Source organism: Lytechinus pictus, chromosome 6 (assembly GCF_037042905.1).
Source record: "Lytechinus pictus isolate F3 Inbred chromosome 6, Lp3.0, whole genome shotgun sequence".
NCBI classification, from domain to species: Eukaryota; Metazoa; Echinodermata; class Echinoidea; order Temnopleuroida; family Toxopneustidae; genus Lytechinus; species Lytechinus pictus.
Window position 1 is genome coordinate 1,755,692 of NC_087250.1, and position 12,734 is coordinate 1,768,425.

Here is a 12,734-nt window from a genome sequence, read left to right on the forward strand (position 1 = left end):
TGAGTTCCTTAGAAATTTTGGGGACAAAGTCCATAAAAATTTGAAAATATTAAAGTGTAAAAATATAGATTAATTGACCTTAAATGATTTTTGACCTTTACTTTGCAACTTGAAATTTACTACAAATGATTGGTGATACTTGATAAACCTTGTGAACAAGTTTCATGGAATTCAAACAGATACTTTTGAAATGAGAGTAAAAATTAAAAAGCTTGATCTTACGTTAAAGTTTTTGTGATTCACCTCAAATGACCTTGACTTTATGACTTTAAATTTCTTCTAAATTATTTGTGACAAATGAAAACCCTTGTACACATTTTTCATTAAATCTGAACAAGTACTTTTGAAATGAGGGTAAAAATTCATGTTAATTGACCCCAGTTGACCTTTAACCTTGACTTTGTGACCTAAAATTTATCGCATTTAATTTGTGTTACTTGATAACCATTGCGGACAAGTTTCGTTGAATTACAACAAAAACTTTTGAAATGAGGGTAAAAATTAAAAAAACTTAACCTCAGCTAGGTTAACTTTTTGAAAACATCATTCAAGTTAATTGACCTTGACTTTGTGACCTGAAATTTCTCCCACATCTGTGGTACTTGATAAACCTTCGACACAAGTTTCATGGAATTTGCTAAAATAATTTTGAAATAAGGTTAAGTTTTTGAATTGGTACCTTTTATTTTCAAATTTTTATGGACTTTGTTCCCAAAAGTCGTAAGGAACTCATTGGTTGCACCCACAATGTACCCAATTTGTGTGATGCAGGCGAGACCGCCAAAGGCATTTCACTTGTTGTTACTTGACAACTCTTGTGTCCAAGTTTCATGAAAATCGAATATATACTTTTCAAAATAGAGCTTTTCATAATATGCCGCCAATGCTGCCGTATTTGCCAGCGGAAAAGCACTGCCTATTTCTCGCTATTGCTTTGCAGGCGAAACAAAAATGACGCTTTCAAGTTTGGGGAGATGATACCATTCACATAAATAAAACCCCCCAAAAAAACTATCAAGGTTGTTGTTGAGTTCATATTTATCAAATCAGTCAACCGACTGCTGGCTCATCCAGGTGCGGAATCGAAGGATGGATGCCGTTTTGACAGGTTCTCCCAGTTGGTAGACAAGGCTCTCCAAAAACTGCCACACTGCCATGCAGTATGGCTGATAGTCCACATCTAGTATGAAGGTCATCTTGAAGACAAGATCTACTGCTGCTAGGGCACTTGGGCAAGCCACCGCCCTGTGTTCCACCACGGCAAATGCTTGGAGTGGGTCCCACCTGCTCCCTCCAATAAGCAGAACAAATGGCTGTGGCTGCTGCTCTTTGCTCACCATGCTTGTGGTGTAGAACTCCACACTAGTCCCTTCCTGTATAAAGCAAACAGTCATAAAATTATACATTATATTGACAATTTGCTTCATGATAATAGTAAGTTTCAACATGTACAGTTGGGCAGCACACCAAAAAGCCCTTTCTTTTATGCAAGTTGTATGCATTCATACTTGAGCTGGAGCAAATCATTTCCAAACTCAAAATAGCCATAGAAAATTGGGTGTTTTAGCTTAATATCATGTATCATTTTAAAGGAGACATGTCAAGCTTTCCAACTACATATTTCACTAATTTTTTATTTCATAAAAATGTGTAAATGAAGGTTAAATGTGATTATAAAGATGAAAGTTTAGTGAAGTTGTGAACAGTTTAAAGTCTAAATAAAGGCCTTGTATTTCACAAATTTGAATGTCATTGTAAAGAGCAACTATTCAACTTTCTATTGATGTCATTTGTTTTGCTACTCATGTTTAATACCAGTCAAGCAAAATATGACACAATTTCAGTTGACAAAAATGTGAAGAAGCATGTTATTGGATGCTGGGGTTGGCTATTTAACTGTCATTGGCCACAGAGAAAAAAAAACGAAACAAAAAATCAGATGAATGAAGATGTAAATTAAGGTGTAATTTAAAGAAACCAAGTTCTTCGGAGGAAAGCAACCATGAAGGGGTTTTACTATGTCTTACTAATGATGAACAAAGAGACCAAGTGGGACAAAACATAGCCCTGGAGAAAGGCAACTCAAACAAAAGGAACGAAAATGCAGTAGATTATGTAGATGAAAACAAACATTTTATTCAATTCAACCTCTTTTAGATTAAAATCAGACTCACAGCTTTCCAGTCCATGAATGACCGAAGGGCTTGGTCGGGGGTGCATCTGCCTAACATTGTCTTACTGCGTCCACAGAACATGAAGGGCAAGATGTTCAAGGCCAAATTCTGCTGTTCAGCTAAGTGATAATAATAATAATAGTGGATATTTAAAACGTGCACGTATCCATCCTGCTGGATGCTCAAGGCGCCACATATTATTACCCATGGTCATCAATGTAAGCAACAATGACATAAGAAGTGTAATAAGCAAGCATTGCAGAGATTGTATGTGCCATCTCTATGTAAATGTAAAATTTGACTGCATTTCTGATAAAAAAGCTAATGTACATAGGTTTGGTAAATTTATAATGAAAATTGAAATTTCCTCTAATGGGTTATGTTTATAGACTTTTACGAGATCTAAAAGCCCTATTAATAATTTTTTCTGAAACCATCTAAATTTTGAAACAAGGAGATTCTTGAACCACTAGTGTTCCCTGATCTTGCAATATATATTTTTAAGCAGTTGAAAGTTAAAATGACCTCAGACCTTGTCACATCACCTTGAAGTATGTCAAGCATGAGGCTTCTCATAGTGTACCCATGACTCAACCTAACTATAACAATTTGACCCCCAATGACCTTTGACCTTGTCATGTGACCTCGAAGTGCGCCATAACATGAAAGTTCCTATAGTGCACCTATGTGACTGCTTTGCCACGCACCTTTTCATGAATGCGTGTTCTGTCAACACTTTAAATAAACTTGGGATCAGAGATAAGGGACAGAAGCCAAATTAAAGAATTGGGTTTGTAGCCAGATGAGCTGGAATTAATTTTTTGACCTAAAATTACAAAATAAATTGTGCTTTCAACATTCATGTTAGGAATTGAGTATGACAAAGATGTGTGAGAAAAACAGGGCCCATTCACATGCTAAATAACACAAAATTTTCCCCAAGAACATCCCTAACCAAGTTTGATGTAAATGTTTGAGGTAAATTTTAATGTTTAACAAAAAATGACCGTTAAACTTACCATGTGATTTTACAGCACAATAGCATGAATGTACCCCAAGTGCATCTACCACCCAAATTTGGTTGCTATTGCAGCAACATATGCCAAGTTATACTTCATAAGAGAGTCTTGCAAATAAACTTTAAACATTTGTGATGGACGCATGACGGACGGACGCCACTTGGATACATAAGTCTCGCCATCACCTCTGATGGGCGAGACAAAAAAGCATACTGTTTATGCTGTATCATACCTTCTGATAAATCCTTGATATCCACAGACAGACCGATTTTTTCTTCCCAACTTCTGGGGGCGTCTACATTGGTGACATATTCAATAATTCGTTTGGACATCTCTGGCCATGCCAACAGCAGCCTCTTGGAAGCTTCTCTTGAGATAGTCATCTGAAAATCCTGCTCAACCTGAAGCAAAAAACACAGAATGCATAATGACCACAACTGAGCAAATATCAATGTACTGCAGGGTTGGCAAAAATCGTGGAAAAATTTTTTTATTTATTTGATCTAAATCAGATTCATTTGATTTAAATTGATTTGTTTATATTTTTTGTTATTAATAACTCTAAATGTTACCCTATACAGGAAACAAGCTATTTTGGTAGATCTAAACTAAAGCCATCATTTTAGAATACTAAAACTGCCATTTAAATAAATTTTTACCAAAAAAAATTGAATAAAAAATTGATTTTTTAAAGTGATTTTTTTTGTAAAACTAAATCACAATCGCGTATGTATTTCTTTGTTTTTTATTTAAATCAGTGATTAAAAAATAAAGTGATTTAAACCGCGATTTAAATCAACTTGATTTAAATCACGCCAACCCTGATGTACTGGGATAATGTTGGTTGGTCTCCTCTATGAGTATGGCACTAAACATGAGACAGGAAAAAATTATATCAGTGACATACATTTGATAAAGAATTGCTTCCTTTGGATAAAAAATGACTTCCAATATCTATTGTTCCATCCCACCACTGCTTTTGATGTTCATTTATCAACTGACTGACCTCTGGAATAACAAAAGATTTTTTTTTTTTTTGGGGGGGGATTCTCAAATGAAAGTAATAAGCCACATTCATACAACACTATCCTATGCACATTCCATCACTTTTGACTTTGTAATTAATATCAACACAGTTAGACTTAATTTTGGTATCGTGCATGGAAAACAAAGACAAAGCAATACATCTGTTTACAGCAGTGCTGCAGACAGTGGAACAAACTACTGGGCCCTAGCTGGCCTGAGGTTGGAATAAAACTTTTGACTAAATCATTATTTTTAGATTTTTTGATGTAGGGCCAAAAGTAGAAGACAAAAATTATTTTTTTTATCAAGTAGAGTCAAAGACTTTTCACTTTCAGGAACATTAGTTACAAAAATGTCATAAGCAAGAGGTAGTCCAGGAGCATTAATGCATATGACCATTTTTTTTTCTCGCTGGGCTTGGATAACATTAGACTTATCATGGTCACCTCTCTACGTCTACCAGGGCTGACCGTGACAAGTCTGTAAATAACATTAGATTATACTTTACAGATAAGTCTAAAGTTAAAAAAAAAAGAAAAAAGACTATAATAAGGTTAGAATCCCAACAGGAAGAAGGATGACATATCTATCGGTCTACAATTAAATCAGCGCCAACAAGATGTCATTCACTGACATATTCAGTGAATCCTAAGCTAAAGGCTTAAAGCATAATTAAGGCTTGGTTTTGACAATTCATTGACCACAAGTCTACGTACTACGTAGTACTAGTAATAGGTGTGGGATTTGATTGGCTAGCTGAAACTAAGCACTGGTCACTGTTACTGTTAGTTATGGTAACTGACAATTATCAGTTAAGGACAAAAGTTTCATGAAATGCACCCCTGTAATGTAGGCTGTATTGTATGTGTAGCCAATGCAGTATTGCATTGGAAAGTGCATAGACCAAAATGATGAAAAAGGCCAATTGGAAAGGGTGTACTGTTAAAAGTTCCTAAAATATTCACTTAAAAATACAGAAGTGTGACCACAAAATATCACTTCATAACAAAATCAAAACTTCCATTTGAGAATATGACAAATAATATGAAATATCGATGAAAATATTTCCATCAGGAAATGTGGGACAAAATGTGCGAAAAAGCAGCCAACTTTCATGACGAGCCGCTGAAATTCAGCCTAGCACTATGGCACGGGACCAACTTTTGTACGCAGCCCAGTGGGCCTCAACGCAACGAGCGTCTCAATGAAAATGATTTTCTGTGGGTCGAAAGGGCTATTGAAATTTCAGTGACAGTTTCAAAATACCGACGATGGTCGATAAAACTTGAAATTTTTGATAAAGAAAATACTAATTATCCCATATATCTTACATTAAGACAAATTGGTCTGTAAAATTTTAAATTACGATCGATTAAATGGAACAATATGCAAAAATACCTGAAATTTGGTGATATTCATGGGCACCCCACCGACTAGGAAAAAACTGTAGGATGCATGGATGGAAAGTGTTTACATTACATCCTCGTTCACATTCTATATTTCACATGTATCATAATTTTTAAGCAATAAAAAATGCAACCCCCTCACAACAGAAAAAAATATATATATCTTATGATTTTGCGATTTTTTGAATCGATTATTGAATTTTGGATGTTGTTAATTTGCAAATTATCTTATTGATTTATAGAATAAGAATTTTGATTGTTGTAATTAATGTTTTCATAAAATTCCTTTTATAAAGTTTTAACCGATGATTATTACCTAGATTTAAGGCGTTTTAATAGATACACTTTTTTAAGAAGGGGTATTTTTTGCCCTGAAACAGAAAGGCGAAAAGAAGGAAATTATGCAAATTTTGTGTGCGGTTTTGTGCATCATGGCGGCGCGATGTGCACACTCACGAACATGAAGAGTTTTTCTTGTGAACTTTTAAAATCGACTGTCCGAACCTGTCCGGACACCCAACTCAGGCAACTGGACTGGGTAGGCCGAATAGGCTATACTGTACAGACATATTAAGATATTTTACCTAAAAAAACACCAACAACGTATCGAATATGTTAAAAACGTACTGGCTGGCAGCCTTGGCTTTGGCAGCTCTGCCTCTGGCTCTGCATTAATGCCATTAGAGTGATTAGTCATTAGATCTACTCAAAATCACCCTTCTTTTACTTATAGTTTTGCTGCGCCGAGTCTCCACAGCCTGAACGTGTTGTCGCAGTTTAGAGTTAGGCCTAACGACAAGTTTACACTAATCTACCGGTTACCGTACCGGTGTATGTTACGTATTCTATACACCTTCCCTATAATACACTGTACAAAAATAAATGTACTGGGACTAGATGCAACTGCCCATTTAACTCGCAAATTCAGCAAAAAATACAAAAAAGTCAGTTCTTTTACTTCAATATAGCAAAGATCAACTATGAAATAGAACATTAAAAGTACTAAAAGCGCAACATTTTATATGATGTATTTGATTTTGACAGATTAAATACGGATGCAATTAAAGCCGTGTAGTAACCTGTCCTTATTTCGTACACACGGAGGCTATGCCTAGGCTAGGGCTAGGGCCTGGCCTATACTGTACTAGCTATAGGCTAGCCTATGGTCTGGAGGCGGGCAGAGATGCCTGTCAGTGTCAGGTCATTAGAATCAAACAGCAATTTTAGCGCATTCTTCGAGATATCACAAGAAATTACATATTTGAAATGATCTATAATAGTTTATCAGTACAATTGTAAAAAATTAATTATTTTGACTTACCTCCAAAGACTTCAATTAAGTCGGCGAACCCCCAGTCTCTCAATCTTTCCGCTACGGCCTCCATGATTGCAGCGACTGTACTAGCAGCAATTAAATCAAGACGCGCGATCCTGTGATTCCTGGTATCTGATTGGTTCATTGCAGGTCACATGCTTAACTTTCTTCTAATCAACTGTTGGTTACGATAACGGCGGGAAAATACGTGTTATTACCGAACGCACGCAGATTATCTTTTATTCAACATCTTTTTAAACCAACCATATCACTGTTATCAACTGTTGGTTACATTTCTTAACCAACCAGTTTTAATACATGAAAATTTTACCAGTGTTTTGAGAGTGTACGGCCGCCGTAAAACAAATGTGACCAAGGTATAAATGTCATGGAGCCGGTCAAAATGACCAGTTGATGAACATGTATCTGACGGATTAAATCGATCAGTATTAAGCAACTGACTACTGTTTCTTCAAAAAGATAATTCCATTACAAATAACCAATCAATCTGCAAGAAAAAATATTAACACAACAAAAACTCAGAAGAGTATATCCAGTCACGACACTACATGATTGTTTGTCAAATCATATCGTATTTCAAGTGTTATGAAGTTAAAATATGAAGAGTTTACTTGCAAAAATTAACTAAACCCGCTTTTGCTCATTTTTCACAAATCAAATCAATTGCAAACCTCCTTTCCAACGGCAAGTGAACTTCAAATTCCAGATTTCAAGAAGCTAGCGAGGCTTATTTGGTCTGTGTATTTAAAGACAACGATTTTATTTAACAAAGAAATTGTTTCCACTCACGAGGTTCTAGAGTAATGACTCTAGGTACCAGAAATCACAGTAAAAATTTCCTCTTGATATATTCAATTTTATACGAGCTTTTGATATTCATTAATATCATTTTCATTTAATCCCTTTTGTAAGAAAATTGATTTAAAGTTGTTGCTCTATCAGGCAAATTTTATACATGTTACTACGTACGGGAGAGAAGTACCATGATGTTTACGTTATACCTGGTATTTATTTGTTACCAATCGGGACTTTTCATGTAAAACATCGGACTGAATTCAATATACTTATAAAAACCTATCAAATATATTACATTTTCAGGATCTTTTTAACTGTAATTTTTGTTACCTAAGATTCTTAAACATCGTGGAAGAACTTCTAATCTATGGAAACATAGATTTGTGAAGGTATGAAGAATAAGCAAAAGACGATTTAGTCCCTTTCGCATGAAAACGTAAATTTCATTTCCATTTTTAATGGAATTCTTGAAACTTTTTGGTACTTGGACTTCGATGTATCTGATGCATATCGTAAAAGTCTATTTAAAAAAAAAACGCACATGAGACCTTTACTTTAAGTTGTCAATAAAATGTCATAAGCACAAACGAACCTGTATTGTGTCGTCTTGTCTTTTTGTCTTTTTTACAACATTCTTGTCTGATAGCAATTAACGCTTCAAAATATGCGAAATGTAGTTCAACTCATACAAGCTTTATGGTATTATTTGTCACAACAACTTGCATGTTCACACTGGTAGTATTGATAATTTTCGTAGACACACCATTACATGAAGAAATATGAAAATATGCTTGCACCATAAATCATATACAGCAATCTTTACAGTTGTAACATGATTAAATACAATACAATGTCGGGCATTTTTTTTAATTTGTTTTGTTTAATTTAACGCTGAAAACTATCTTCTTCGATCACCATTGCGATTTCAAGGCAAACTAAAGATGCTGCCCTCTTTGAAAACAATCTAAACATTCTCGTAATTAGTTTTTGCCTATGACGTCAGGCACATCACTATAATAACCAAACTTAATTACTAACACATACATAGGCATTTACTTCGATTAAAACAGTTAACTAGATAAATTGAAGTTATTAATCTGGCATCCAGAGCAAGCGTAAGTAAGAACCCTAAATCATAACAGAGGTTATGGCAAAATATTGGTCACCATACTGTGGTGTACAGGCGGGATGGTTACCATACTATCACATTCTAAGCTGTAAGTAATAAGTTTTCCTAAATACAATGTGACTTGCCACCTCCAAACCAACAATAAATAACAAAAAGTTTGATTATTAAAGCTTAATAAAGCACATCATTAACTTTGGAAATGATATGTAACTTGTCGAAATCCATCAACAAGAAGTACTTGTTTGAAATGTAGAAGAATTTCAGCGAGAGGTTTAAAGAAAAATTAAGTAGAAATAAGGTTTACAGTTCGGGGGTCACTCAAAGAGTTTTCCTTTAAGATTTGCTTTTGCATTTTTAATGCATTTTATGGACCGAAGTTATGGAACTCACTTCATAATGATATAAGAACTGCAAAATCTTTGAACTCTTTTAAGACTAAATTCAAATTATCTCTATTAAAATCTTATAATATACTCCCAAGTTAAGTCTAATTCATCATCTCTGTCAAGTCATCATTATTTCTATAAAGACTATAATTAAAACATAACATAATCATTATCCTTTTTTTCATTGAAAAAAAATCTGACACAAGTCCTTCTCAGATGTGCTCGTTATACATTTTTGTGTCCATCCTCTCCTCTATTTTCTCTTTCTTTCATGTCCGCTTATCCGCCTTCCTCCTGGTTATTTGTTTACGGCATCAATCACATTTTTCGTGCATTATATTCTTTCCAGGTATTTTATATATTTTTTCCTCCTTTTGTACACATCATTGAATCCAGTTTGCTTGAGTCTACGATGGCATGTGTTCTACCGACGTTCAGCAGCACCCATCCATCTTCTCAGGGCATTCTCCCCTTTTTTTCTTCTCTTTTTCTGGAGGGGGAGGGTTGGGGAAGGGTGGATATATTTTAGGACGGGTTGTTTTGTCCTATATCAAACTATATTTTTCATAACTTCGTATTTATTTTGTGAGTATTTTTTTCTCTCTCATTAATTTTTTTTCTCATTTGATTACATATATCTGTATTTGTACTTTGTTTTTTTGTTATTTGTTGTGTTATCTATTTTTTGAGGGGCCCACGTTGTACAAGCATTGCTTTTTAGTGGGTCCCTCCATTTCCATCTTAATTTAATTTCTATTGAAAAAATAGTATACATATTTAAAACCTACAATGTGTTGCCCAAATTGTCTAAGTGTTTTTTTTCAAAACGTACGTATTATAATTTTTTTTTTGCAACGGATACATGTATTTATGTTTATAAATGGTAAACAATTTGTTTTTGTTTGATGGAAGTGAAATAAATAAATTTGAATTTGAATTTGAATCTACCAAATTATTTTTATTTATCATTTCCCTCGATTCGAATCCAGTCCGATTTGCAGGTGATTTTTGTTTTCACAGTCAGATTTCACACAGTAGTTGATGAGTTACCCTTGTGGGATTGTTGGAGAGAAATTAATATCTTAATTCTAGCCTTGTTCACCCAACGAATTAATTCTTCTGACTTATTGGTGGTATTTGGATGACTGAATAATGACAATAATAATAATAATGATAATAATATTAACAATGATAATAATAATAATGATTACATTTAGATTAGATTTAGATTTATTTATTTCAATAAAACAAACAAATATAATCGAAGTAATAGTAATTATTCAAAACAATATAGACAGTTTAATGACATTTTTATTTTATTTTATAGAAGATGAATTAACTGAACGGAGGGATTTGCTAAGAAAAGCAATGCTTGTATAAAAGGCACGTCCCTAACTTAGTTTCAATACTAATCGACAAATCTATATACAATAATGGAGACGGTAAAAACAAGTAATCTATAAAAACAAATCAAAATAAAGGATAAAGGAATTGATTTAAATGATGACAATAATGATAAATTCGAATTATAACAATTTAATAAGGAGAAAAAAAAAGGCAAAGGAAAGAGGATGGAGAGAAGGATGGTGCAAATAAAGATGAAAATAAAAAGAGTAACATTGCAGGTTCACATGTAATTATTTAGAATATGTTTATAATATTTGACATATTTATTGGTAATAGTAATAATAGTCAATGATAATAGTAATAATAATAATAATAATAACAATACTTATAATAATGATAATAATAATAATAATTATAATAATTGTATTATAATGATAATGATAATTATGATAATAAAATGATAATAATAATGATAATAATAATAATAATAGTAATAATCATAATGATAATACTTGGATGAGGAATCATCTTGGTTATACCAAAAAAAGATGAGGTAGTAGGCTTTACAATGACAGGTCATCTGTGAATTATGAGTAGGACAGGATAAGTCAAAGATGATTATCGCTTTGACAATCTTGTCATATGATTCATCATAAGCAATATCATGTTCGAATGTAAATCTTGTCATATGATTCATCATAAGCAATATCATGTTCGAATGTAAATCTTGTCATATGATTCATCATAAGCAATATCATGTTCGAACGTAAATCTTGCCATATGATTCATCATAAGCAATATCATGTTCGAATGTAAATCTTGTCATATGATTCATCATAAGCAATATCATGTTCGAATGTAAATCTTGTCATATGATTCATCATAAGCAATATCATGTTCGAATATAAATCTTGACATATGATTCATCATAAGCAATATTATGTTCGAATGAACTATTATTAAATCTTGTCATATGATTCATCATAAGCAATATCATGTTCGAATGTAAATCTTGTCATATGATTCATCATAAGCAATATCATGTTCGAATGTAAATCTTGTCATATGATTCATCATAAGCAATATCATGTTCGAATGTAAATCTTGTCATATGATTCATCATAAGCAATATCATGTTCGAATGTAAATCTTGTCATATGATTCATCATAAGCAATATCATGTTCGAATGTAAATCTTGTCATATGATTCATCATAAGCAATATCATGTTCGAATGTAAATCTTGCCATATGATTCATCATAAGCAATATCATGTTCGAACGTAAATCTTGTCATATGATTCATCATAAGCAATATCATGTTCAAGATTTACATTCGAACATAATATTGCTTATGATGAATCATATGACAAGATTTACATTCGAACATGATATTGCTTATGATGAATCATATGACAAGATTTACATTCGAACATGATATTGCTTATAATGAATCATAATGACAAGTGTGATCATGATAGTAATAATAGTAATAATCATAATAATAATACTTGGATGAGGAATCATCTTGGTTATACCAAAAAAAGATGAGGTAGTAGGCTTTACAATGACAGGTCATCTGTGAATTATGAGTAGGACAGGATAAGTCAAAGATGATTATCGCTTTTGTCTTTGTGGGACGCACTTAAGTCAGAAACATCTTTTCCAATCAGGTGAAATCAGGTGATTTATTCATATATTCTGATCATGGGTGCCAGATCACTTGGGGGGGGGGGGGAGTTGGGGAGAGATATATCCCCCAATATTTCAGGTGGGTGTGGCCTGTGTTATCATCCCCAAATAATTTACGTTCGGACATGATATTGCTTATGATGAATCATATGACAAGATTTACATTCGAACATGATATTGCTTATGATAAATCATATGACAAGATTTACATTCGAACATGATATTGCTTCTGATGAATCATATGACAAGATTTACGTTCGAACATGATATTGCTTATGATGAATCATATGACAAGATTTACATTCGAACATGATATTGCTTATGATGAATCATATGACAAGATTTACATTCGAACATGATATTGCTTATAATGAATCATATGACAAGATTTACATTCGAACATGATATTGCTTATAATGAATCATA

General features: G+C 33.2%; 1 protein-coding gene across 1 annotated transcript; it reads right to left on the reverse strand.

The window, feature by feature from the left end:
• Positions 1 to 551: 551 nt before the first annotated feature.
• LOC129281750 (uncharacterized) lies at positions 552 to 3,595 on the reverse strand. The gene is made up of 3 exons (XM_054917663.2): positions 3,426 to 3,595; positions 2,175 to 2,293; positions 552 to 1,373 (listed from the first exon to the last, which is right to left on the reverse strand). Exons 1-3 carry the CDS (start codon positions 3,574 to 3,576, stop codon positions 1,047 to 1,049), a joined length of 597 nt encoding a protein of 198 aa, XP_054773638.2. The 5' UTR covers positions 3,577 to 3,595; the 3' UTR covers positions 552 to 1,046.
• Between the last annotated feature and the right edge of the window lie 9,139 nt (positions 3,596 to 12,734).